The 27,569-nt window shown below is 43.7% G+C and overlaps 1 protein-coding gene across 2 annotated transcripts in view; it reads left to right on the top strand.

The window, feature by feature from the left end:
• Positions 1-22,570, top strand: part of SLC1A4 (solute carrier family 1 member 4) — a 34,058-nt gene extending 11,488 nt beyond the window's left edge. For both annotated transcript variants that reach the window (XM_038132037.1, XM_038132038.1), the window contains exons 4-8: positions 4,646-4,812; positions 7,523-7,756; positions 8,923-9,117; positions 10,546-10,680; positions 12,884-22,570. In XM_038132037.1, the coding sequence (XP_037987965.1) occupies positions 4,646-4,812; positions 7,523-7,756; positions 8,923-9,117; positions 10,546-10,680; positions 12,884-13,118 (966 nt within the window). In that variant the 3' untranslated portion in view covers positions 13,119-22,570. The remainder of the gene's footprint in view (positions 1-4,645; positions 4,813-7,522; positions 7,757-8,922; positions 9,118-10,545; positions 10,681-12,883) is intronic.
• The last annotated feature ends 4,999 nt before the right edge of the window (positions 22,571-27,569 follow it).

The raw sequence follows: 27,569 nt of genomic DNA, 5'->3' as shown, positions 1-27,569 counted from the left end.
AAAGATATTTGTTAGGTTGAGAACTTTTTCTTGTTACTGCAATTTTGTTTGAAGCAGTAACAAGTGGTCTGAAGGAGTAAAAATTACAGACAGAACATTACAAATAGGCTACTGTTGCAATGATGTCAAAAAGGGAACTGGTGTGTTCTAGACAAAGTAGAGAGTGGTATCTTCCATATGTAGATGGCAGGACTTCCAGAGGGACTCTGTATCCCACTAAATGTCATTCCTCCTGCAGACAGGGCTATCAAACATGTTTATTATTGGCCAGAGCCAGCATGTTGCAGGCCCAGCAATAATTACTGTTATCTTACAAGGAGCATGCTGTGAAACAGACCCAGGGTCCCAGCCTGCAAGGTGTCACCTTGCTCCAAATAAAGTGTCTCATGTGCTGCCATGGGATTTTTGTAAGACTGGTCTGAGAAATTACTTTCAGGGTGGTTTTCTCTTCCTCAGGCTCATTCTGGCTGTCTGAGCTCAGTATCAGATGTTGGGTTACTACGTTTTTAATATGATTTGAATTTCCTTAGGGCAAGTGACTTGTAATGTTTGCATTTGTCATGGAAGGGCTCAGCTGGGGTTTGCCCACCAGTTTGTAAAACCATCAAGGAAAAAGCAGTTTATGCTCACTCAGAGGGACTCTGGAGCCTGTCCCTGTGAGCACAGGAAGCATTGGCTTCATTACCTTCTCCTCCCCATGCATGGTGTGTGAGCAGGTGATGCAGAACAGTGTTTGTGAACTCTGCTTCCAGCCCTGACCTGAACTTTCACCAGCCCTGCAGACAGGGTGACGGGTGACTGGAATGACGCATGAACTGAGCGGGGCAAAGCTGTGCCTTGCCTGACAGCCTGGCATCACAGAGTGAACAGCTCCACTGGAGAAGGAGGCAGCTCCCCCTGCCCGTGCCTGCTGGATCACATTAGCCCGGATCCGCGGTCACCCCGTGTGACATGGATGCAGTGGTCACTGCGGAATCCCAAAAGAGCACTTTCTCTCTGCATGCCCTCATGTCCTTGGGCAGGGCACGCCCCTGCAGCTTCGTGCTGCTGAAACATGTTCAGTATGAGAGGCTGTAGCAATGTGCATTTAGATTTTTGTGTTTGTTGCAGAGTGCTGAGTTACTTGACATTTAAGCAAGGGTAAGTGAAATTGGGAGTAAGTCTTTCATTTATCTTCACTGTCAGGTTTGATATGGGCTCTTAGCAACCAAGCATGGATTAAGGCTAACCAGATCCATTGAAAATGGTGTGCTGGCTGTCAAGTACTTTTTTAATGCTTGTTCAACACCATGACTTTTCCTTAAAAGATAAGAATGCATCTTTTGGCCCTTTAAAGTGCAACATTATTTTTTTATTTTTCCTCTCTCTTTTTCCTGCTTATCAGTCTCCTGTTTGATGTAACATCAGAAAAAATAGTCTGAATATGCCACGGGTGTCTGTTTTTGCCAACAGTTGTGATGATGTAAAGGTTATTTCTGCTATTACTTTTACAAAACCTTTTTTAAGTTGTTGGAGCAAAACCAGGCTGAGCTTCTTTAATTCTAGAAGACGCCCTACTGTCTCTAGGGAAGAACAGACCAAATAAAAAGAGAGCATCATCTCAGTTTTGTTAGCTCAGTTTTAGTACTGGTCTGACCATAGTATTTATGGATAGATAAGGATTAAGTTTGGAAAGAAGAGTATGATTTTTGGATATCATAGTGACAGAAGTTTGGTTCCAGAGGAATAAGATTATATTCCTCTCTACTTTTTTCTTTCATCAGCAGAGTATTTGAGTGAAGAGGAGAAATATTTTCCTTCAACTTTCCATATGAATAGTGCAGAGCAAAAATTTCCATTGATTATATTCCCCCCCCCCCACTGGTTACTAGGCTGTATCTTCTCTCACTGATGAAGTGAATAGTGGGACACGTACTTGTTTGCTCAGCCACATCCTTTTTTGTTGTTTCACATGCTCACCTCATGTTTACCCAGCTTTTATGGCTACATCCTCTCTGTCTCATTGGCAGCAAGACTTCCTGGGGCACAGACTATCTCACTTTACCATCTGCAGCACAGGGAGCCTGGAAAGGCTCAGTTCCTCTTTGGACAGGAGTAAAAATACACAAACCAGTGGTTGCTCTTCTTCCTCACATCACATGGCTGCATTTTCTTTTCAGCCACCTACTACTGGGACTGTTCAATGTCAGCAGTTGTTTCCTTGATAAGCGTTTTGTTTCAAGAGCTAAAAAACAATGGAATCTTCAGAGAGATTCAAGGACCAGAAGAGCTCCATGAATCTTCCTAAGAGAATGCATAATTTCAGGCAAACAATAATGTGTCCCATAATTTGTCCAGGAACTTAGTTCTCATTAAAGCTGTTTTTGTTTGGTGTCCACAATGCTGCTTGATTTGGCTGCCCCTTTAGGGTGATGCACTGTTGTGTGAGAGTACAAAAAGGCTGTTCAGCATCTGCCAGTTTTAGAGGCTGGGATTGTGAGGACCTTCTGCTGAAGATTTTCTGCTGGACTCATTCCATATGGTGTCACAACAAGGTAGAATTCCCTGAATGCTGAGGATCGTGCCCTGGATTTGCAGGGAGAAATTTCTTGAAATAAGTTACTACTCTTGGCAAGTGGTGCATCTTCTGCCTACATTTACAGTGTTGGGAGGTGATGGTGAGTGTTGTGTGTTGTAAAGAAATCAATGAGAGACAAGAGGGGAGCAAGGCCTGAAAGTGGGGACAGGATGGCAGCAAATAGAGGGAGACAGCTCACAAGCTTTTGGCAGTGGCACACACAGTCATCTTCTGGTCACCAAGAGGTCAGGGGGTCCCCAGATCACAAAATCTAGGCTTGAAGTGCTGGTGAGTGTGAGCACTTGGAGGACAGCAGCAGCAGTTACCACAGTGCTGGGAGCAAGGTGGACAGAGACCTCTCCAAGGGTGAAAGAAGACCACGTACTGTCATTCTGGAGCGTACAGAGTTTCTCTCCCAGCAACATCCAGATCAGAATGCTGGGCTCTTAAAGCACTGAAATATTGAATTTCTGTTTCATGGCAAAGTTTTATACATTTTTTTTTGTCAGAATGGGAACCAAAACAAGAGAGTATTCACTGTTTCTGGACTTTTTTTGAGGAATAGTTTGGGCCCATTATGGTAAAATTCTGTTCCAGCTCAACTTTTCATATTACCCCTGTATCAAATGAACCTAGTGAAATATGTGTTATAAAGTAACATCCCATGTACACAGATGGTTTGTTTAATTAATAGGAGGGGGTCATTTGTTTTGCTTTACTTTTCTAGCCACAGAAAAGTTTAGAGCTTTCAGTCAGAAAAAACAGAATATAGCCAAAACTATCCAGACAGAAAAGTGCTAGTGTGTGTGACAGCATGCTTCCTCAGACATCTCTGGAGATACACAGTGCCTCATACTTAATATCTGTCTATGTTCTCAGTTTTCTCAATCAGGAATTAAATAAACAGTGGCAGCTTAACCCTGAACAAGCAACTACCATAAAAATTGCAGATTGCATATCTATTTTTTTTTACCTAGTGAATAAAAAAGCCTAGTGAATAAAAAAATCTTCACTGTTTGTAAATACTTCCCTCAACAGCAGTTTAATCTTCCTGCTTTTGTGTATAATTTACATTTTATCCCTTTCCCTGCAGGACTTTGTTTCCACCTGCCATTGAGAGACAGTCCAGTTCAGCAGTGTACTTCCAGAAAAAACATCAATCCTTAAGCAGGCTGGTTTTATCAGATTTAGGAGATCAGTATCCTGAGTTCTTTAGCTGATACTAATTTCAAACTTTTAGCTCAGAATGTATTTTTCTTCCCTAGTGTTGAGCTAGTGTCCACTAAAACTAGCCAGAAGGCAAAAACTTGTACACAAACTTCATCTGTTACAGAAATTCTTCCAAATAAAACAACAATTTGACATGTTTGTACTGCCAAGTTGGAGAGAAAAAAAAAAAACATTTTGTCAAAACAATTATATTTTTATGTAGCCACAAGAGTACTCATTCAGTTCATATGATGCTACATTGCCAAAGAGAGCTCTGGCTCTCTTTGAAAAGCAAACCGTGAAGGACTAACCCCAGAGGAGACCTGTGGATAGGCTAGTTTTTATCAAGAGGTGGATCCTGGTTTTATTCTCTTTTCCCAGGCAGTAACAGATTTCTGATAAGGGGAACAGGTATCTCTCTTCTGTTCTCTCTCTCCCACAGCTCACATGGACAGACGGAGTAGGTTGCCACAGTTTGCTGCCTTTCTCTGCCTTTCTCTCCTCCTTCTGCTTCATAGCATTGGTTGTTTTCTCATGGTTTTCACCTTGGTATCATCATTGCACTAAAGTCCTGAGAAACTGGGGAGTTTTCTTGTTCAGGTCCCTGAGAACAAACTATTATATTGAAGGGCGCATGGGGAGGTAGTAGCAGGCCCTTTCTTTCTCAGTGAATCCATGCCAGCTCATAACTAGGGAGGTTTGTACCTGAGCTGCATCCAGATCTCCTTGATTCCCTTCAACAAAATAGGCTCTAGCTTTCCAAAATAGGTTCTGCTTGTTGATTTCAGATCGATCAGACAGCAACAAAATGAGATGACCCTTTTGTTTGGTTTTGTCCTACTCTCACATGTAACAAGCCTTCTTCTTTCATCTCTGCAGGTCCCTGTTGGTACTGATATCAGAGGAATGAACATCCTGGGACTGGTGCTGTTTGCTCTGGTTTTAGGAGTGGCCCTGAAAAAACTTGGCCCGGAGGGGGAAGATCTGATTCGCTTCTTTAACTCATTCAATGAGGCAACAATGGTCTTGGTTACCTGGATTATGTGGTAAGTATGTGACTGCAGATAGATCTGCACTGCAGTGTTATGCTCAGATCAGCAAACTCACATTTTGTCTCTCTGTCCAGCTCTTTTCTGTGAGATCCCTCATCACAGCAAAAGGGAATGTTGAGATGTCACACCATGGGGTCTTTTCTCCTTGCTTGTGCCCTGTAATGAGACAGTCACTCATAGCTTAAGGTATCAGGTTGGAGAACTTCAAAAGGTTGCCTATAAATCCTCTCCAGGACTCCATTTTGATTATTTAGTGGAAAGAAAACTCAGTATTTCCTAATGCTGATTTTTTTTCTCTTGCCTATTAATAAGCAAATACATTGTTTCACTTAATTCTTTGGAGTCTGGAAAAGTTTATGGGCTGACTAGTGCTCTGATCAATCCCACAAAGCTTTTGATGCCAAAAGTCTCTTAGTTTAGTGTGCTCCAGCTCCTAACTTTCTCATTAGGCAAGAAACCAGCTTTGGAGGAGGCAGGCACCTCTAGAGAGTGGTTCAGGCCACCTAAGCTGGGTAGGAGCAGCCTTCTGGCCCACCATCAGGTGGGATGAACCTGGGCCTCCGAGCAGTATCATGGCTGTCCTTGGTAGCTGTATGGAGTTAGGCTGCTCCTGTGAAACCAACAGTACTAATACCTCATATACAAACTTTAAAATATTCATAAAGATAGCTAGCAAACAAATTAACTGTGGGACATTTCTCACTCTCTTTCCAAAGCTGGTGAAAAAGCTGTAAAATGTACCTAATCTATTAAATGTATATTTAAATGTATATATTAAATGTATATTTAAATGTATTTTTTTCTTCCTTCATTCTGCATTTTTCATTCCTACTGTTTTCCTCTCCCTAAGAAGTAGAAGGATTTTAACAAAACACCTGATTTTACACAGGCAGATCTCTGTGTTAGTTGCTGTCATAAGGGATTGAAAAATTCAGTCTCCAAGCAGCTTAAGCTTTTTGCTCTTGAGTGTAATTCCTTGGACACTGAATACTAATAAGAGGCAGTTCATGCATTCAGCTTATTACAGTGCTAGCACTTCAAGGCAATCAGTTGGTATGTAATCCTTTGTTTTGTGGATTATAGGGACCACTGCTGACCCTTAACAGTGAAACCCTTACTTGTTCTGTTTCCTTCTTTAAGGCTCTTGTGTAGGCCTGGTATTTGTTCAAAATCTGTAAAGCTGACTGTGCTTCCCAAGGGATACTTTGGAGTGGTGAAATCATACTACCAGGAGCAAAGGCAGCTTAAGCTTGTGTCTGGTCCCGTTCAACAGCCACTCTTGTGTTTTAGCAGCACTTGGGTCTCAACTTCCAGTTCTTTTCTCTCCAGCCTCCCTCTTCAAGGGGAGGAATTGAGTGTTCAAAGCTTGTGCAGGACCAGGGCTCAGCTGGATCTGCTAATCAGGGTCCTCAGAAACACAGTTCAAAGGCAGAATTGCAGAGGCAAAGTGGGGAATGTTTCACAGGCCCTCCTAGAGATTTGGCCAAGGGAGGACAGAGGATGCTCACATGGATCTGGGATATAGGGAGATGGTCTCTGCATGGAACAGAGGAGCTGCAGAACCACTGAGGGAGAGGCAGGCCAGGAAGAAGTGAGTGATCTGAGCAGCCTTAAGGCTTGCCCACCTTTCCACACCCTTGCATGCTTAACCAAACCTTCTGAAGTTTGTCCTGACTCCACAAATCAGCTTCTCTGAACATGGGCATTGGATTCTTTATTCCTGATATGTACAGGTAAATCTTTTTTAGTCACACATTTTCCTGTGGCAGGATTTTAGGGAGCTGGGTGTTCTTTTAGTATTTCTTAATCTTAGAAGAAAGTGATGAAGTGTGGACAGCATCAGCAGAGGTACTCTGACACAAACATCCCAGTAGAGCTTAGGAAGGAGCAGGCCCTGGGCCTGCAGTGATTCACACAGTTTGTTTAGAGCTGCTGTGCTGTTGGTGCAAGGGCAGTTCAGTCTTTTCAGGGCTACTGGGACCAGAGGTGTGGCTGTAGCCTGCAAGTGGCCCTTCCCCTGGAGCAGCTCCACGTGCTCTTGACAAAGGAAACTTCAAACAAATGCTGACGTGGCATGTTTCTAGATAGGAGGCATGGATGTGTGTGTGCCTGGCTGTTGGCTTGGGGAAAGCTCTGGAAGCCTGATCATTTAACTTAGTCCTTTTTAGGCAAATAGCAGAATTAATTGCTGTCTTTGGCACATGCATCAGCAGCCTTTAGCTGAGCTCTCTGGTATGTGCTCAGCTTTTTCTTAACCTCCACAGAGTTGGCATCCAGTGTCTGTGATTTTAATGACCTGACTCTGTACTCGTGCTGGGAGTTTCTACATGTCTAAGACCCAACTCTTTGACCTCTCTCTGTACTCCAGTGAGGTGATGCTGCTCCCTTCCCCTCCTTTCCCTCCTCTCCTCACTGGTGTTTTGTCCTGGTAGCTCCTAGCAGCATTTCTGCTTCCCACTCACCTTCCCTTTGGCACTCTCCCTGCCCTGTCTCTGACGGCATAAATGAACAGTCCTTTTAGAATTTGACTGCTTACCATCCAGCCTTCCAAATTTGCCTAACCTGAGCGTGTGGTGAGTAAAGAACTACCCTTCAGTAGGAGCAGCAGATTGTTTAGGGGAATATTATCTCCAGGACAGAAAATGTTGTGTTTTCCAAGGCTTTTTGTTTTTACTTAATGACAGCCAATATTTCATTTACACAGGTATGTACCTATTGGCATTATGTTCCTTGTTGGGAGCAAGATTGTGGAAATGGAAGATATTGTGCTTCTGGTGACCAGTCTGGGAAAATACATCTTTGCCTCTATCCTGGGCCATGTCATCCACGGAGGAATCATTCTGCCGCTTATTTATTTTGCAGCCACACGGCAAAATCCATATCGTTTTCTCTTAGGACTTATCACACCACTTGCCACCGCCTTTGCCACTTGCTCCAGGTGGGTTTCTGTGCCACTTCTGAGACTATAGCCTGGTTATGTTTGTCATTATAAACTGGCTGTATCCAGTTTTAGTTTAAGGTGTGAATATTGTTCCTGAGATTGCAGAAAGAGTCTTCTGAGTGTAGAGTCCCACTGCTGTCGTCAGCCTGCCACACAGTACATGCTGATTGTCATCTGGTGAAAAGAATTCCTCAAAATATTGAGGCCGTAGCATGATGCTTAGTTGGAAATACTGGGGGGGGAAATTCTTTAAATGATCCTGCCAGCTGTCCTTTCAGTTTTAGTAAAGTGAGGGTCAGTAGTGAGTGACTTTGTTATCAGAAGTTTACTTTTTAAGTTCAGAAGGACCTGGAACAAATTTAGACTAATTTTGTAGGAACAAAGCAGACTTGCTTGTTAGTGTAAAGGCATTTAACGCTATTTTTTTCAAAGGTGTGGCCTGATGAGCTTTTATTTGTCATAACTAAATGATTGAGTGTGTCATTTACACTTTTCTCAAGTACAAACACCTGATGAAATGACGTATTATATAAAATCATTTCAGGTCATCCCCAAAAACAGTTGCATGTCTGCCAGTGAAGCTGAAGTACTATTTATAAGCTCTCTCCTTCTGCATAGTAGGAGAGGGGTTATGTAATTTATAATGCAAGAAATAAATCCAAGAGTGATGTTTTATTTTTAATTATTTTTCTGTTTATTTGAGAAGGTACTAGTACAGCATTAACAGAGATTGCTGTTGAATCTGTTGTGTTTATATTATCATAGAATCATATAGTGGTTTGGGTTGGAAGGAACTTGAAAGATCATCTAGTTCCAACCTCCCCTGCTATATTTGCATCTGTTACTGCATGTTTGTAGTTTGAGACTTGTTCATTCTACAGCCATGTAATGCTGCATACTGTGTTAAGTCATGAGTTCTTGCTTCTGGGAGATTAAAGTCCTTATCAGCTATTTCTGGATAAAGCAGATTATTAAATACCTCTGCTCAAAACTCAACAAGGAGGGTCCCTCATTGCCATCATGCTAGAGAGGGACTGTAAAATGGCATTGTTGCCTTGACAGTCCTGTCTGCAGCATGCTAGAAACATGGAAGCCATGACACAGTGATGGGGCATTCAGAGCACCCTGGTGCTCTGTTTCATTTCTCCCTGTTCTGTTTCCAGCTCAGCCACGCTCCCGTCCATGATCAAGTGTATCGAGGAGAACAACGGAGTTGACAAGAGGATCAGCAGGTTTATCCTTCCCATTGGGGCCACTGTAAACATGGATGGAGCTGCTATTTTCCAGTGCATGGCAGCTGTGTTTATTGCTCAGCTGAATAATGTAGACCTCAACCCTGGGCAAATCTTCACAATTCTGTAAGTTGCTTGCAACCACATTCTTCTGGCCCCCAGACATATTCAAGCTGTGGTCTCTCCGTTAATAGCTAACAGTTAGCATTCCACATCTCTGACCTAAAACTTACAAACTGCTATGTAACATAATTATAGGGTGATTAAAGGATGGAGTCTTTAAACCTTTACAAGATTTGCCAGAGTCTCGATTTAATGAAAGGTGGAACCTGGGAGGGGTAATTGAATTCTGAAACAGTCTTTGAGCTGTTTAAAGCTCTTTCTCACATGAAATTCCTCTCCTTCCTTAAGCATCTCACTCCTCCATCCTTCTGTCACCATTAGGCTGGGTAATTGAGTCATTTTGCACTGCCCAGAAGGCAGCCCCTGATTCCCCCTCTGGATGTCTTAGAAAATTCTCCTGCCAGCTCCTTGGCTCATTATGCATGAATTTTGTACTAAAGGCTCTGTTCCTGCTTATCTCTGTCCTTCCTACCATCACATTGCTGGCTTTCCTGATCAGATCTCTTGTTGTTCCCCTCCTAACTGCTTTGCTCCATTATCCCCTCCACCCCCCTAGTCCTACCCCCTTCTCTAAGACTCTCTCCCCTCTATGCCTGGCATGTCCTCTGATGTCCCATATCCCATGAAGTGTCATTATCTTTCTCTCCTCAAAATCCCTTAAATGAGGATACTGCAAGCAGTTCTGGATCCTCACTGTGCCCAGCAGCCACAGCTGCATCCACCACATGCTTCCTAAGGCTGGTTCCTGGCATTTTTTACCCTTCCTGGCTAGGTTTTATTTTCTTCTTGATTTTATTTCCCAGTATGTTGTTTGTCTATTTAAGGCAGGGCTGGGGTACTGTGGTTTTTTGGGGTAGGTAGCCAAATTAGCTTTTCAGGTACTCTCAGTGTATCAGGTATGAAGACAGGTCTGAGGATGATGCAGTGACAGCCCAAGGAGAGCTCAGTTGCAGACATCTGCACACAAAAAGGTGTGTTGAGCACATGCACTGCAGGTTTCCAGCTCCTGGTTTAGGGTCTGTGTTGGGATGCAAATGAGACACAGAGAAGGTGCTGTGCCCTGCATGGCAGAGTTTGCCTTTATACACGTGGGGGGGTCAGGAGCTGTAAGTCCCTCAACACACTGGAGCTGGGAATGTTAGTAAGGCAGCAGGATACAGTTGTGTTGACTGTTTCTTATCCTGAAAAGGCAGTCCGGGTGTTGAACCCAGAGCCATCGCCACGGTAACTGCTGTGGATCCCTGCTGAGCCCCTGTCCTCTGTACCCCCTTTTGCATCAGCAGGCAGGAAGGGGTTTGCCTGGGAAGTGAACTCTCTGTGTGTCCCATGCTGGAGCGTTTGTTTACAGTTCCCATAGCAGGGAAGCACGTGACAGAGTGCAGCAGGGGTGAGCTGGGAGTCCTCTAACCAGGCATGGACATTGATTTGCAGTGTGACAGCCACGGCATCCAGTGTGGGAGCAGCCGGGGTCCCTGCTGGAGGCGTCCTCACCATTGCCATCATCCTGGAGGCCATCGGGCTGCCCACCAACGACCTGTCCCTCATACTGGCCGTGGACTGGATCGTGTGAGTACTGCTGGCCTCACCTACCTGCTGTTGGGAGGCATAGAAACGTGCAATTACAGAATGGCCAAGGCTGGAAAAAGATTTTGTTAATGTAGCACCACCCACCATGCTTACCATTAAGCCGTGTCATGGGGACTCCACCACTTCCATAGGCAGTCTGTTCAAATTATTTACAATTCTTCCCATGAAAAGATTTTCATAATATCTAATCTAAATCTCCCCTGGTGCAATTTGAGGCCGTTTCCTCTCATCCTGTCACTTGTTGCATGGTAAAAGAGAATGACATCCACCTCACTACAGCATCCTTGTAGCATGTTTAGCTGGAAACGTGGTCAAAGTACAGAATATAACCCAGTAGAAAATAAAACCGAGTAGAAAATAAGACCCTGTGGGACAGGTAACTTGTGATGGGGAATGGAAAAGGTGGTGCCTTCCCATTTAAAGCAGTCAGTATGCTGAAATCCCTCTTCAGTTTTTTTATTCAGCATTTGTAGAAATGTATTTCTTGGTTTCTATTCCCATTAGAATAGTTGTCAAAAGTCCATTTAGAATGTGTTGATATTGCTGGAAATTAGTTGGGTGCTAGAAGGGCAGGCGAGGACAAAGGAAATTGAGTCTGTGGAAAACTTCCTTAATCACGTCTGGGAAGCAGTCTCCATCAGAAGCTCTTGTCATCTATTGTTTGAACTTTTTTAATAGTTTCAAGACTGGTCAAAGCTCCTCCAACACAAGTGTCATAGAGGGGTGCTGTCCATTGGCAGGGCAGGGACACAGAAGGTTTATGACACTTGTCACTGCTGTGGGCACTGTCATGGCTGGAACACACTGCTGAGTGTCACAAGTTTAGTAGACAGTATTACCACCTTTCCTTTCCATTTTCGGGGAAGGAAGTAAGAGGCCAGTATGGGTCAAGTGATCTGAATCCCGCTTAGGTAATTTGTTTCCATTTGGTGGGTTATTGGGCAGCTCCTGGTTTGGACTGCACATAATGCCTCAGCATTGCTTTTTGGAAAACACCAGCCTCTCTGTATAGATGGTGCATTCCCACAGCAGATGTGGAAATTAGGATGCCTGAGGACACCCTTGAATTTCAGGGGGGAATGTGGCAGCTGTATTACCTTCCCTTCCCACACAACACGTGTCTGTGGAGCATATTCCTACAGCTTCCTTAGGGTCATCACACTCTTTCTTACTGTAACCTCTTGGGGATCAGCCACGTCCAGAGGACATGAGATACAGGCAAAGCACTGGCTAGCCCTTTTTGTCCTGTCTCTCTAAGGAAGTACAGTAGTGGCTGGATGTTCCTCACCTGTACTTGCAAGTGCTTTGAGGCAAGAGTGAAAATCTTGCCTGTCCTTTCACTGTGGGCTGCTCTCAGCCTGCGTTGTGCTGGTTGCCTTCCTTTTAAAATACGTAGCCTCCCTCTGTGGTCAACAGTGTTCTAGTCAAGGAGTTCAGCCTTGTGGTAACAAAAGGGGAAAAGAGGGAGGAAGGAGTCCCATGTCTTGTTTTAATGCCAGCTGTTTTATTACCAGAGAGGACCACGATTACAAGTTGACCCTCTGTTAAAGTTAGGCTGCAGAATGACTAGCAAGTCTCAAAAGCCCCATGAAAACATTGTTCATCTTTATGACTCATAAATCTTGTCCATTACACCCTGGCACATGAGTTTTGTGTTGTAGGACCAAAAATTAGGGCAGGTGCTATGGGAAACAAATGCAGAGAACACAAGTCATTCTGCCTGCTTTTGGAAGGATCCCTTAAGTAGGTGCTTAAGGGATTAAGATACCAGTCACAGTAGTTAAAAAAGAAAGCTAGGTGTTCTGAGTCACTTACTGGATAAGCCCAAAGTTCCTGCCCTGAACATGCATTTGAAAAATGCTGGCCTAGGGAAAGGGAAGAGGAAGGAGGTGACCTGTGAAAAGCAGGATGCCTGAGAAAGAGTAGTACCATTGCTGCAACCCACAGAGAGACCAGAACCAGCTGATACTAAGCTTGACTGACCTTAAACCTGCTCTGGTGCTCATTTTTAGTTCTGAAGTAGAGATGATACTGTGGAAAACGCCTGTGATAACTACATCTCCCTTGTCTGGTTCCACTATGTTAGTGGTTGGGCAGGGGTGAATCAGCTCCTCTTATTTTGTTATAACTCTCTTAAAACTAAAACCCTGCTGCTTTGGTTTTTGTTTCTGATCTTCACCAGGGACCGAACTACCACAGTTGTGAATGTGGAAGGGGATGCCCTGGGAGCAGGCATCCTTAATTACCTGAATGAAAAAGACAAGAAAGAGAGAGAGCAGGAGCTCAAGGAAGTCACTGTAGAAGCAATTGCTAACAGCAAGTCTGAAGCAGAAACGTCACCTTTGGTAACCCACAAAAACCCGGTCTCCAACACAAGCAGCACAGCAGACCCTGAATCCAAGGAATCAGTATTGTGAACTTGAGGCCGCTCATCGAGACCAGTCCTAGAGGTGGCCCAGGGACTTGTCAACGCACCCAGACGCTTGCAGTGCGACCGGGGGCTGGATGGCTCTTGGAAGTGCTCCAGTCTGTTTTGAAATATGCTGGCCTAGGGAAGGGGAGGGAGGTGGGGTGGGCAGAGAAGGGGTGTTGAGAAGGAACACTCGCTTTATAATAGTATTTTGATAGTTTGTGTGTACATGTATATGTGTTGCGCTGCACACTTGTGTACATGTACGTGAGAACTGCCATCGAGGCTTCTGGTGTAACAAGACTTCCATTAGTGAAGGCTCAGATGGGTTGAAGATAGGGAGGTAGACAAACCCAGTATGTGCTTATTGTAGGGAAAAATTTTTGCTGCTGTTTGAATGGAGAAGCAGTCTAAAAACTCCAGAGTGGGTGAAAATGTTGCTTAAATTTGTTTTCTAGCCTGGAAACACTTGCCAACCATTACAGCCATGATATAAAGCAACATTTTTCTCCCACTCCCCTTCCTCTCATGTTCTCCGATCCATTAAAAATCTTAAATATGTCCTTAAAACTAGGTGTTTTCTATTTTTAATTTTTTTTTTGTTTCATACCTAAATTAATAGCTTATAGGGATCTATTTCATTTTCTCTCTACATTGCAGCTCATAGCAGCATTCCTTGGTTAGTAACTCCCAAACGGTGGGACCAAACAGAGGAGATTTTTGTGCAAATCAAGGATTGATTTCCTCCGTTCTTCTAACCAAGCTGTTGAGGAAAAAAATCCAGAGGAAGAACAAATTTTGTTAAAGTAATCCCTTTGGGGCTGAAAAAAATGTAGAATCTGTTCCAGCATTAGTATGTCTGAAAGAGGCTTGCCTGTGACAACATCCATAAATCCAGAAGTCAGTTCCCTTCGTGAAAACACACATGATTCTCTGTTAGCACACCACGTCCTGCTCATGTTTATTTAATGGGTCAATCAAAACAACTTTAGTCATACTCTCTTTCAGCAAAATTGAATAGGGGAGGAAAAATTCTGAACACATATCATGTAGAAACTGATGACAGGCAACTCTGAATCTTGGCTTGAAAGGGGAAGAGAAGAGGTGAGTTTATAACCCCAGTGATCTCTGTGTGGGAGCTGGCTACCTGTTCCTGTTAGGAATTTGGTCCTGCCATAAATGTTTTTCTGGCAGCAGTTTACTTGTAGTAATTCTGGGTGGTGCTGGGCCAGGGTAGTGCTTTCATGGCAGGTGGTAACCTTTGCTTGAAGCTCAGTGAAATGCTTCTGGATTCTTACTCCTCCTTTTTGCCTTTGTCCTTCCTGAATTTACATACCAAACCTGAACAAAGTCTGGCAGACACATTACAAAGATCCTGTTGCTTTATCTTGGCTCTTTGGGTGCTAATAGTTAGAAAATTATGGCTACGCATGCCAAGATTTGCCTGGACTTGTGATGTTTTCCCTTGGCTACTTCAGTAAGAGATTGCATATGGTCCATCTCCACACTGTTAATTCAGCAATATATATTTACACTTAGCTTTCATATAAAGTAATGCTAAAGTCTCCCTTTTACTTTCTCCTCTCTTGCTTCAGAGGAATCTATCTTGGAAAGATATCAGCACTAGGAAGAGGCAACTCTCCAATTCCATAGCAGCAGTGCCTTCCTTTGCAAAGCATCCCTCCTGGTAAGGGGACACAATGAATTTTGCAGGAAGATGCTCAGAGTGAGGTGTGGCCACCCCTGAATGCGAGCGCCGTGAGTGCATCATGACTGGCTGGTTAATCGGTGCACTGCAGCCACGCACACAATCCAAGTAGGAAAGGATTAGTCAGCCCTCTGGGAAACTGCAGGTGGAGTTTCTTGTTAACCAGTTTATTTATAACCATGTCCACAAAATTTGGTCATTCCTTGGCTTACCTTCAAAATGGAAGGAGACAAACACAGTTCTGTAGGGATGTCTTTTGCCCAGCAGATCAACTTTGCATTTCTTTCTGTTAGAATCATCCCAACTCCTTTCAACTCAGGAAACCAAAAGCACATTTTTAGGTCTGAGTATCTCTTTGAAATATCTGAGTGCACCAGAACACCAAATACTTTGATTTTAAATAGTATATGGATGTCTCAAGGAGGCTGAAAATCTGTCTAATCTGACTGTCTCATGTGGGCTGGGTTCTGTGGTTTAATTTTATCCCTCATCAGATGTTTAGCTCCTGTGCTTTTGTGAGACCCCCTGGAATACTGTGTACAGTTCTGGTCTTCCCATCATAAGAAGGACATGGAACTGTTGGAGCAAGTCCAGATGAGGGCCACAAAGAGGATGGGAGCACATCCCCTGCAAAGACAGACTGACAAAGTTGTTCAGCCCAGAGAAGAGAAAGTTGTATTGCAACCTTCCAGTATCTGAAGGGGGCCTACAGGGACACCAGAGAGAGGCTTTATCAGGAACTGTAGTGGTAGGACAAGGACGAATAGATACAAACTGAAAAAGATGAAATTTGGTGAGATACTGGAACAGGTTGCCCAGGGAGGTTGTAGATGCCCCAACCCTGACAGTGTTCAAAGCCAGGCTGGATAAGGCCTTAAGTAACCTGGTCTAGTGGGAGGTGTCCCTGCACATGTCAGGGGGATTGTGACTGGATGATCTATAAGGTCCTTTCTAACCCTTTAACATTTTAACATTCTGTGGTTCTATGCTGCTCTCCCTCACTGTGACACATCAGCTAGGATCAGCACATGAGGGCAGTACTAACATGACAATTCATGAAGCATCACAGCACCATTTCAGAGAAGAACCCATCACAATTTTAATTTTTTTTCACCCTGAAGCTGTTGTTGCCCACTGGTAGAAGTACTGCCCTGGGCAAACCCAAAGGTTGGGCTTCCTTGCAAGGCACTACTTTGCCATTGCCACGTGATCCTTTTTCCCTATGGTGCTGCAGCTGGAGCGTGCTTCATCTTTGTAGCAGTGTGCCATAGGCTGTGGCACATTGTTCCTGACAGGGGATCCCAAGAAATAGAAAATGGAAACAAATACCCCAGTATTAGTATTTTCCAATAGCAATGCAGAAGATCACAGTCTTCACTGAACGCCTCTGCCAGTCCCCACTAGTGGGTTGCTATGTTTTGCATCGATGTGAATGTCTAGTCCCATTTAAATCTTGTTAGAGCAGTTGGATTTAAGGAGGTCAAATCATTCTCATTGCTGGAATTTAATCAAGGAAATCTGACATTCCTTTTCTTGGAGATGGGTATCATAGGATTTATGTGAACCATGAGTATTCAGCTCCTAACCTGCCAGAAATCTGTAGTCTTACAGAAGCCCTTCTTTAGACTTAAAAATGTGCCAGGTGTTTTGTTGTTTGTGCACAACAAGAGGGATCTATGGCAGCAGTAGTGCTGGATAATTGCTGCTTGTCAGAACATCTTTTTGGTAATTTTTAATCATTTGTGTCAGAATTTGTATTTCTTGTTTTTCTGTGATGTTCCCATTCCTTATGATAGCCGTGATGCGTTCTAGAACTCTCTACCTGGATTGTTTTCTTAAGGTAGGACTATGAAAGATCCAGTACTGCACTCTCTGAGACTGTAAAAAATGTGGTACATTCCAACAACTGCCACTGCAATGATGTGGATCCTGGTGGTAAGCTGATGAGATAGACGACTTGCCATTTGATGTAAGTGGTCAGGGTCTTCAGGTAAGGCTGCTGGGAGAAAAATGAAAGGGCAGTTGAGGGATGTACATTTGACATGCTGTTCTTGACCTGCAGTGTAATGTGTTATACTGGGAGCTTCCTATTCCAGGAGGCTGTGAGCTGAGAAGGTGCTCAGGAGCCTTGCAGGTGCATCCAGGAGTACCTGCTCTGGTCTGCTCTGACCCAGGCATTCCACAAATTGGGTGCCAGTGTGGTATTTAACTCCAGTGTCTCTTGACTGGACATACATTTCTGTTCTCCTGGCATAACTCTAAATTGGAAACCTTTAGTCAGTTGCTTTTTTTTTTTAAGAGGAAATAAATTCCATATAGAAAACACTATTTTCTATTTGATTTTAGGTTGGTTTTCTTGTTTGTTTTTTTTTCTGGAAGGTACAAGTTTTCTCCTCAGCTCACGTCCTACCTTCTAGTACAGGTATTGGTTTTTCAGAGTAAGATGTGGAAATTACATTATGTGTTTCTTGGGATGTCCCCCTGTAAGGCCAGGGGTTGGACTCGATGATCCTCGAGGTCCCTTGGGTCCCTTCCAACTCAGTGGATTCTATGAAATATTGAGGAGTCTGCAAGCCTTTTTTCAGTGAAGTTCCTTTGACCATTTTGCACCATCTTTTATTTCTTCTCTAGGATTTACTTTTCACTCCATGCTTTATTTATCACTGCCTGATCTCATCCTGTTTCCTGGGATACCCTATGTTTTTTTTATGTTTCAGTGGCTCAGGAATAAATGGGAGAGTGGACAGAGTTTTGTGGGCTCCAGTTTGCATCCTGCCTTGCTCTTATCCTGGACTCAGCAGAGGTTTGTGAGCCTCAGTAATTCAGAGTTGCTCTGAGAGTGCCAAGCAGTATTTGTCTCTCATATTGAGAAAGGTGTTTGTTCTGTGCTGTGAGATGTGGGTGTAGGTGCCTGAAAAACTGTAGTGAGCAGTGGAAGATGCCAGCACTTGACTTCTTTGTAGGATATTTTCAGTAAAGATCTTGTATTCCTAAGAACTGAGCTTTAGCTGAGTCTTGGTGTTGGTAATTGCTCTACAAGACTGGGTAATTGCAAAGGACTTCAACCCCTTCTGGGGATGTCTCTTGCAATCAGGATGGCTTTTGTGTTGAGAACGGACTACAGCCAATCCCGGGGCTTCCCCTGCCAGGATGTGACAAACGTGACTGTGTCCCTTGAATATAACAGAGATGTGGAGCCAGCCAAAATACCACATGATGGGGTGAAACAATCTCTGCTTTGTCTTTTCTGGGCAGCCCTGAGAAGGCAGTGGTTCTGAGGTGATGAGAGACTGGGGAAAGGGTGTGAGAGGCAGGCTTTCTTGGTGCTTGCTCTGTTCACATACTCTTCCCTGGGCATTTGCTGTGACCAGTGCCAGATATGGACCTGACCCAGTGTCACCATTCCTGTTGTCCTGTGGTTCCTCCTTATTTTGCAGCAAGAACAATGAAATCTGAGGTGTTTACACAGTTCCTCTTTCAGTCAAGTCAAAGTCCCTGTCATCTCTGTGTCTGACCATCCAGCCATATTTTGTAGTTTGAGTCCTCAAGAGCTTGCAAAAGGGACAAAATCACCATCTCTTCTGCCAAGAATTGAATCATTGGTCAACAGTCTGGGCTAAATATTCACTCTGGTCCTCTGCTAACACAGAGCATTTCTGCAACCACTGTAAAGCATCATCCTGTTTGAAATTATAATTTTTAATCCTGACCCTCCCACAGGCAGTGAGCAGTGGGCCGCAGGTACCAAGTCAAAAGACCAAAATATAAACTCTCACCAAAGAAAAATTGTTACCTCTTCACTGATTTTAACAGAGCCATGGCAGTTCATAATGACAGAGCTGCCTGTAATGACAGATCTGGTGACAGATGAACAGCACAGAATTAGGCAGGTTGCATAAGTCCTATACCTATTCTTCCTTTTCTGTAAATTAGGTTTACAGATATTTACCTGTCTCTCACAGGCCATAGTGTGGAAGATAGTGAGTTGCAATGTTTGGAAAGCACTCTTTAAGACCCAGAGCAGTAAATCTTGAAGAATAATGAACTTCTCAAAAATTTGAAAGGAATCAAATAATGAAAGTATGCAGAGTTGCATTGTGCTAGAGGAGGAATGACTGATGGAAAAGAGATCAGGTGGATGTATTTGCTGGGCTAATCTAGGGGGAGCTGGTGTCAGTGTGAGCTGCAGTTCAGAAAAAGGAAGTGACTTAGTCAAGGACAACACAATGCCCTGTTCTATCTGCCTTCTTCCATCTCTACCTCACATGCCATGAACACTTAGGCTCAGGTAAATTAACGGACATCACCATGGATTCAACATCTAAATTGGGAGTCTTGACAGCTTAGTTCCTGACTAGTTTCAGTGGGAGAGAGAGCTTTTCAACTGTTCTTGTTGTCAGTATGGGTGACAAAGGTGGAGAAAAAGAAGGAAGAGCTGGAAGGCTGCTGAGGCACAGGGTAAGCAAGAGGATAAAGAAGCATCTTTTCCTTGGCATTTTGATATGGATAGGATCAAAGAGGTTGCAGGCATTTGTCTGGCACATAGCAGAGACAACGCAAATCCCTGCCTGCTGCCTGGGGGGGATTTGCAGGGAGAGGCAGGAGTGCTGAAGTTTCTGAAATGCAACAAGGCAGCATGCAGAGGGCCAGCATGGAGCTCTGATAAGCTGCTGCTGGCTGCTGGCCATGACCAGAGGAATAGCGGTACAGTTCTGGATCAGGGATTGACCCACATTCCTCCTTGCAGGGATAGCTAGGACAAATGCTCCTCAGATAAATGCATGGAGACCATTATTCTCCAAGGACAAAGATCAACTTGTTATCTATGGGAGCATATTGATGAAAGCCATGTTCACTTGCTGCTTCAGTTTTCTGGCAGGAGGAAAAAGGGATCATTTGACAAATGATCTAAAACTTCTTCCAGACTTTGGGCAACACATTAAGACAGTTGCCTCTGAATATTTTAACTCTGACAATAAGTGATCCAGAACCTTAATTGACTCACGTAGGACTTTCCATCTGAGCACTGTCTTGGGAAGTTAACACAGAATTCATTCTCTGCATGGGGTCTTTACAGGCATTTGTGACCAGCAGGCATCAGTTCACATCATTCACATCAAGTGAATGAATACAGAAAAAGGTGAAAGAACTGTCTCTTGAGTCACATGAAGAGTTGCCAAGCCGGCTACAAGCAGTCTCTGAGTCCCAAAGCCAGATTCATTGTTAACTAACAACTATCACCTCCTTAAAAGAATCCACATCTGAGGGTTTATAAATATATTTGATTCCGTACAGAAATTTTAATAGGAGAGGAGAAAAAAAATCTTTAATTCAAGAATTCACAGGGTGGTTACTTATCAAATTATATCTCAGTGACAGCAGATGCATCATCCTTAACAGTTATAAAATCTCATTTGGATTTAACCTCAGATCTTGATGCCAGCAGGAGGTGAGGACTGTGGATATTTCAGCTGGCCAACAGCTCTTAGGTAAAATCCTGCTCAAGAAACATTTATACTTGTCTCCCAAGGCCACAGATATTGCTTGCAAGGCAAGCAGGGCTACCAACAGGAACCAGTATGAGGAAATGGATTTTGAGCCAACTCTGTTGTAATGCAAAGTTAACGGTGTGGTTTTAAGCCACAGAAATCAAGAAATTTGGTCTTAGATGTTCCTTAGGATAGCTTTCGCTTGTTCCTTCTGGTAAAACAACACTGAGAAAGTAATGTTCTTCGTTGCCAAGCATGTTTTTTGTAACTGCAACTAAACTGCATACGGCATGGGCATGTGCGTGTAACTTAATTGCAGTTACACGTTGCAGAAGGAAATTACTAAGGGAACTCTTCTCTCAAGGAACTGTTTACAATATCTGAATCCCCCAGATTACATTCCCACAGGAAGAGTTGTGCTTAACCATAAAAAATACTCTTAAGATATTAACTGGTTTGGATTGTAGCTTTTTTTTAGAACAAGAACCAGAAGAAGTGCTGCAAAAAGGACAGGCCAGGGCCTTCACTCATGTGCATTGATGTAATTTCCTGAGCTTTCTGGATTTCTGATGGAGATACCTCTGTAGCAGCACAGAGGAATGGTCTGGCCTTTTAAGATGATCGTGATCAACAAAGCTGCAGTAAAGCAAAGTTTTTAAAGCAATCTTTCTTGGCTGTAGCTAAAGGCATTTTACATGCTCAGAGTATTCTTATGATGTGGTGTCTCTAATAAAAAAGTGTTTTCCTAGTGGTTGGTGTTGATGCAGAAGGAAACTTCCTCATGTTTTGTTCAGTTTGCCTTTTCTGTATCCCTCCTGCAGAGTCTGTTGTGCTCCTTGGAGTCTGCCCAGATCCCAGCAGGATCAGGCTCCTATAGTACATAGATCAAACTTAAAGATATTCTGGCCCCATCTGAGGACTTGGACTGTTTCCTGTCTTGTTGGGAGGGGACAAAGACAAGTTTTCACCTTTGGAGAGTGTCTGACTGAACAACCCTGCTTCATTAAGGCAATACCTTAATGACATTTTACAGTTAATTAGTCAAATAAGTGTGACCAAGGTGGCCCAGCTGTCGCTGCCTCCCTGCTCTACTCCACAACAGATGCTCTGTTAACTTGTTTTCCCTGAAGGCCACTGTGGAGGTGATGTGTTTGCCATCCATGAGAATTCTGTTCTTTTAAGGACACAATCTTATTTAGACTTCTTCAGTTACTATCATGGCTGCACTCTTGTAAGGTCATGCTGTATGGGATGGAAACCATGTGTTGCACTGCAAATAGCTGAGCAAACCTCTGCTCCTGAGCTGCTTCTTGGTTACAGCAAACGGAGACTGACTCACTCACACTTTGTGAGGGTGAAGACTTTGATTAGATTTTGATTAATCCCTCAGATTCAGGGATAGCAGGACCACCCCTGCACATGAGGAGTCCCTTTCTGCCTTATTATCCTTAAAGGTGCCTTGTCCTGCTTCCCTTCAGGACAAATTCCAAGTTGCTGTTTGGCTTTCAAATATAACTATGCACCAAAGCTGAAAGACTCCATTATCCCTGGAGACAGGAGGGTGAATGTGATGTCCTGGTGTGAGACAAGGAAAATGATTTTCTTTTCTTTATCCTGTGAGCTCTCTGGCAGCAATCCTGAGGTGTGTATGTGTGTGTGTGCTTTTATTTCTATCTGAACACAAATTGCTCTGATTAGGAGGAACGATTATTGTATTTTTATATGCTAAACCATTTGATTAATTACTTTAATAAAGAGAAAGATGAACTCTGAAATTCACTGCCATCCACTCCAGTACAATCCAGTATCACTGATAAAAACGTATCTGCCTTGTGCTTAGAGTAACCACCACTTTGAAGAGGTGTTTGTGCTGTGTGGGTGTGTTGATCCTTGTGCCCATCAGTAGCTGTTCCTCTTTCAAAGCTGTGGGTTTCACCCATGTGACTCTGTATCAGCCTTTCCATTGTCTGCCAAGAACAGATGTATGTGCACATATGCAAAGAAAAGACCATACCGCTGTGTCTGGGGGTGTGTGACCCTGGGGCAGATGTTACAGATGTTTGTTGTGTGCTGTACCCTTTGGAATAAGAACTCCCTACCTACCAGGGGAGGAGCCAGTCCTGTGGCTCAGGCTGGGATGGTTTGCTGCATTAGGAGGGTGACACAATGGGATACTCTTTTTTCCCTTCTCTCATGGAAATGTATATTTCTTCTCTTTTTGTGTAGCTTTTCAATCTAAAATAAAAACCACCCCAAAGAGAATTCATGTTTCCATCTTTGTTTGGACAAGACCTGGCCTTTTAGCTGGATCAGTCTTGCAGAGGCAGTGGGACATCCTGCTGGATCAGGCTGTGTCGCCTGAGGGAAGACTCCTTTGGAAATGCCCCTGCATGGCAATTGTGCAGTTTGGTGTTTGGTTCCCATTTCCCAGACCCTGCCCATTGTTGGCATGCTGGTGTCACTGATTGTCAGCATTTAACCCTTTCCCTGCTGGCATTTCTCCAAGCCCTCTGCACAGGTATTGGGCTATAAAGGGTTTTTGGGAGAGTCTGGATTAGCGGTTATGCAGTGGTGAGGTAGAAGGGCTGACATTCACACTTGCTGCCCTTTGGCCAAGCCAACTGACTTTGTTCCTTGGAGAAGGATTGAAGAGTGGGAGTAATCATTAGGAAATGCTTTTCAATGGGCACCCAGGCTGGTAAGTTTAGGGTGATTTTAGATTTGCCACACAGCTATCCAAGCAATGTGCTTGTCTCAGAATTGAGGGCCTGGGTTCACCATCTAAGTGGGTTTGCTACAGCTTTTCCATTAAAAGCTTACATATCTCCAAAGAGTGGAGTCTGTCCTGAGATACACACACATAACATCACAATTCCAGGGAAAAACATCTACTATGTAAGTGTAGGTGGGTTAGCTTCAATCATTAAACTCCCAGAAAAAATAAACAAGGGGGCAAAATTCACAAGAATTGCAAGCACCAAAAGAAAGAAGCAGAATTTGAAGGACCTGCTCATTTATGGTTTATAAATTGTGACTGGTGTTATGCCCTGGAATGTAAATCTTACAAAACCACCAATGTGGTGGTTTCCAAAAAGCCTGTCTGACTGCATGGTTGTGTCGTTGGCTTCACACTTCCTAGCTGAACTAGCTCACTTCTGGTCCTCTGGGACCAGAGCCTGGAGCCACTCACATGCCAGCTTTGCATACAGGTTTTCTGAAGTCTTCTGGGGTGGTTGTCAGAGCCATGGAAAAGGTGGAATGATTGCTTGTCTTTAATGAGAGCTGAGCTAAGCCTTAGACTGAGTTCCAGGTGCCTCCAGCCAGACATTATTAGCCCTTGTTAGGCATTATTATGGATAAAGAGATAGTTTCCTATAGTATTTCAACAAAGAGATAAAAGTTGGAAAAGTTCTAATTAAAGTTTATTGATTTTATTCTGGTTTTCTACCACCACCTACAAATCTGGCCACCTGCTTTACAACTTCTTCATTTTGTTGGGTTTTTTTGAAGCATTTTTTGGGAAAATGCTCCTCACTTCTTTCTTCTAAGCTCTAGGCAGGCAACACACATTTCTCTTGTTCACATGAAAAACATTTAAAAGTAAATTTATTATAAAAATAATATAAATCACTACTACTGTTCTAACTTAATATTTGCAGAGGAAATGCAATTATGGCCAACGAGCAGATTAGTCCTTTTTTTTAAATGCCCAGTTTCTCTGATTAAGATAGATAGAACTATAGGAAAGTGCCTTGTGAGTTAAACAGAAGACAACATCATTTATTCTGCCCTGAAATGAATGGTTTTATTCACACAGGTTGTGTGGTACAGCTGCACTAACTGGTCACCTTTAAAATGTGTAGGTTTATTGGAAGTCAGATCTCTGCTATGATCCCATTATAAACATTAAAGTCTCTGTGAATCATTGTAGGAGATACTACAGAAGGGGACTATGGCGTTTATTTACATTTTATGCTCATTGTAGCCACCTGCACTGGTTTTCTTACAGATTTCATTCACTCTCATGCAACAAGTTCTGTCCAGCCCCACTCATTTGTGCACAACATACACCACAAGGGGTGGTGCCTGTGAATTCTTCACTAAATATCCCAGTTTTGTGGGAGTTGTTTAATAATCCTTAACAACCAACAGTTGTTTTGTGATGATCCTTTGCTGCAGTCTCTCTTCCTGCCTGGCTGCAGAGGAGGGAAATGGGAGATGTCTGTCCTCTGCTGTCAGAGAAGCGGCTCTCCCTCAAGTGAGTTGTGTGTCCTGCGGTCCTAGCAGTGGCTCAAATTATAAGTCCCAAATTTTTTTCTGGTGTCATTGTTATAAATTCAAGCCATTCTTAGTTCCCCAGCTCTGCAATTTCTTCTGGCACTTACACAAACAGATTTTAATCTCTGCTAATCCCAATATTTCTTTTACAAATCTCTGTGCTGATGACTGGTTCCTACAGATGCCAGCTCTAGTTTTGAAGAGCTACTTGGTTCTGTTCAGAGATCATACAAATGTCAGAGGGCCAAGACTTCCTGGCAATTAGAAAAGAACTTGCTGACATTTTCCCACCAAAAGCAGAAGTAAATCTCACATTTAGTAAGTAAACTTAATTCCAATTATTGGCAAAGAGTCAATAATTGATGAAGAGTTGCCACTGTCTCTTGTGATCACTTGGCTCCTATTTCTTTCACAGCACTTGTCACCTTCTTCAAAGGCAAAGCATCTGGACCACGCCAACTCCATCCCATTCACCACCTTCTGCTCCACGGCACCTGGCCCTGATCTGCAGCTGTGTGTGTGTTTTAGGGGGCCTGGCCAGAGGGAAGGAGGTGCTGCGAGGCAACGCAAACCCCTGGAACGCCCTGCCTTTGTGGCTACGTCTGCAGTTGCTGGCGGGCTGGCCGGGCTGTGTTCGTGGTGTGATGGGCACATCGTGTGGCCAGAAAGGAGAAGTGCAGTTTCTGGTTTTGACCTTTTCCCTAAGCTAAATCCTGCCACTCGGTCCAGCTGTGCAAACAAGTGATAAAAGGACTCAAATAGCCCAGCTGCCAGCACTGGATAACACACCCAACTCAGCACGTCCATGCTGCCGTTAAAATACTTGTCACTCCAGTTTTCCCTCTGTTCTTCCTCAATACTGCCTTACGTATTTCATTTGTCAGCTGCCATGGGTGTGCTTAAGTCGTATTTTCAGCTGGTTCTCCAAAGTCAGAAAGAAAAAGCAGCAGATACCTTTATTAGGAAATATTCAGTAATAGTGCAGTGGTGATCTAGAGGAGCAATGGGAAGTGTGTAGGCCTCAGGCAATTCTTCTCATGGCTTTATAAAGAAGTTAAACATTAAAACAACATGGCTGAGCTTGAACCTGCTTATGGAGGCACCACCAGAGCAGCTGTCTAGCTGAATGACTGGATTCCTTGGGAGCCTACTGTAGTTCCAGGACCAAAAGTAGCTGATTAGTGACATCAAATGTCAGAACAGAGAAAAATCTGCAGGCCTTACCTGGAGAAAAAGGTCTGGGAAAATGGAAAAGTGTCAGCATGAAATTCAAAGCAACATCAGAAAAATCGAGAGAGAGTCTGGGAAACGGAGGCTGGAAAGAAATAATCCAGATAAGAGTAATTACCTGCACTTCTGCTGGTGGGAAACAGTATGTGAGGCAGCAGGATCAGGAAGTTACGGGCAGTCAGAAGCAGGAGTTCTGTGCTGTGAATAAGGCAGATTCTGTTCCAGGGTGTGTAAGTAGGATCACAGCCTGGACTACCACACCGATTCGGCCTAAGTACCCCCAAGCCCATGTTGGAGCTTTGGATCAGTGTTGAGCTTCAAAGAAATGTGGCCTAAAGAATGAGAATGAGAACAGAGAGAATGGTCCAAAATGTGGAAATCCTGACCTCTGGGGAAAGGAAAAAGCTAACAAGTCTTGAGAAGAGAAGGACAGACACCTCTCAAAGAGGGGTTAGGCAGTCCAAACAGGGTCCTGAGCAGTTTGTACAAAGACTAATTAATATTGTTGTCAGTCGGGGAACAGATAGGTTAGGTCCAAGCCCTGCATTTGCTGACGTCTCATCCATTCCAAACATTTGCATTGCAAGACTGAAATTTGATGCTGAAGATAGTGCAGATGCTATGCAAGAACATATGGCGCACCTCCAGGCTTCAGGTTTCATCCTAGAGAGCTGACTGTCTGGCTTGTAGCTTGAAACCCTTCAGGGTAGAAAGAAGTAACAAACTGATGTGCCAAAGATGCTGGATAACTGCAGGTCACTGCAGTCGGGGCATATTAAAACTCTGAATACATACAGCCGGTGTTCATGATGGGTCCAGTTCTTTGCAAAAAACATGCATATTCTCACCACAAAGGTAACTTCTCATATATCAGAATTACGCTGCTTTCAAATCTGATCATCATCAGGAAGCTCTAGTTCATGTCATAGAGATTACTGCTGAATTATTGCATCCACAGATGCAGAAAAATCCATTGTCTTTGCTAGAAAAACCCAAGTTTGAAAGAATCCTGAGGTCTTGAATCAGCAAGAAAATATCCTTGTTATTCTTTGCCAGCCTTGAGTGAGCCTGGGTGGGAGTTTGGCTGGGTTGACCCTGCATTATAGATCAAATAAGCTAGTTTCTCTTCAGCAAAGTTCCTAACAAAGACGGCCAGACGCCAGCAGAAGAAAATCAGTATTGTTCACCTGAATTTCTTAAAAAACCTTTCCTTCAGATCACCAGCTGATTCCCCTCTTGTTTATTGACACCCACTCAGCCCAAGCCCAAGGGGAGGAGAAAGGTTTCTCGGCGCTTTGGCTGTTCCTGCAGACATCCTGGCACTTGTTTGATCGGGGGCGGAACAGGACGCAGACCTTTCCTGCCGGGGCCCATGCTGCAGCCGGGTGCTATTCAGCTCCCAGAACAATGCCTGGCAGCTCCCAAGTAATTTAAACCGGCTAAAAACAGCCCAGCCTGGGGATGAATCATGACCCATCCGTGTTTGCTTCCGCCTTTCCACTCAGAGGCCTGAAATCAGCACAGCCTCTACTGGCAGGCCAGAGGCTCCCTGGAGAATGAGCAATAAACAACATTTTAAAGGGATTCTCTTTCACAAGGGCTTTGCCTGTGTGAACGCCAATAAAAAGGCAACTGGAAAGTGTGCATCCGGGGCAGAGGGATGTGCAGCCTACCAGGCGACTTACTGTAACATTCATCAAAGAAACCCCAAATATAGAAATACTACACAGGAACAGAGATGATCCTGGATTTT

This window comes from Motacilla alba, chromosome 3 (assembly GCF_015832195.1).
Source record: "Motacilla alba alba isolate MOTALB_02 chromosome 3, Motacilla_alba_V1.0_pri, whole genome shotgun sequence".
Classification (NCBI taxonomy): domain Eukaryota; kingdom Metazoa; phylum Chordata; class Aves; order Passeriformes; family Motacillidae; genus Motacilla; species Motacilla alba.
Note: the sequence above shows the minus strand (reverse complement) of the source record. Positions and strands in the feature narration are given on the sequence as shown.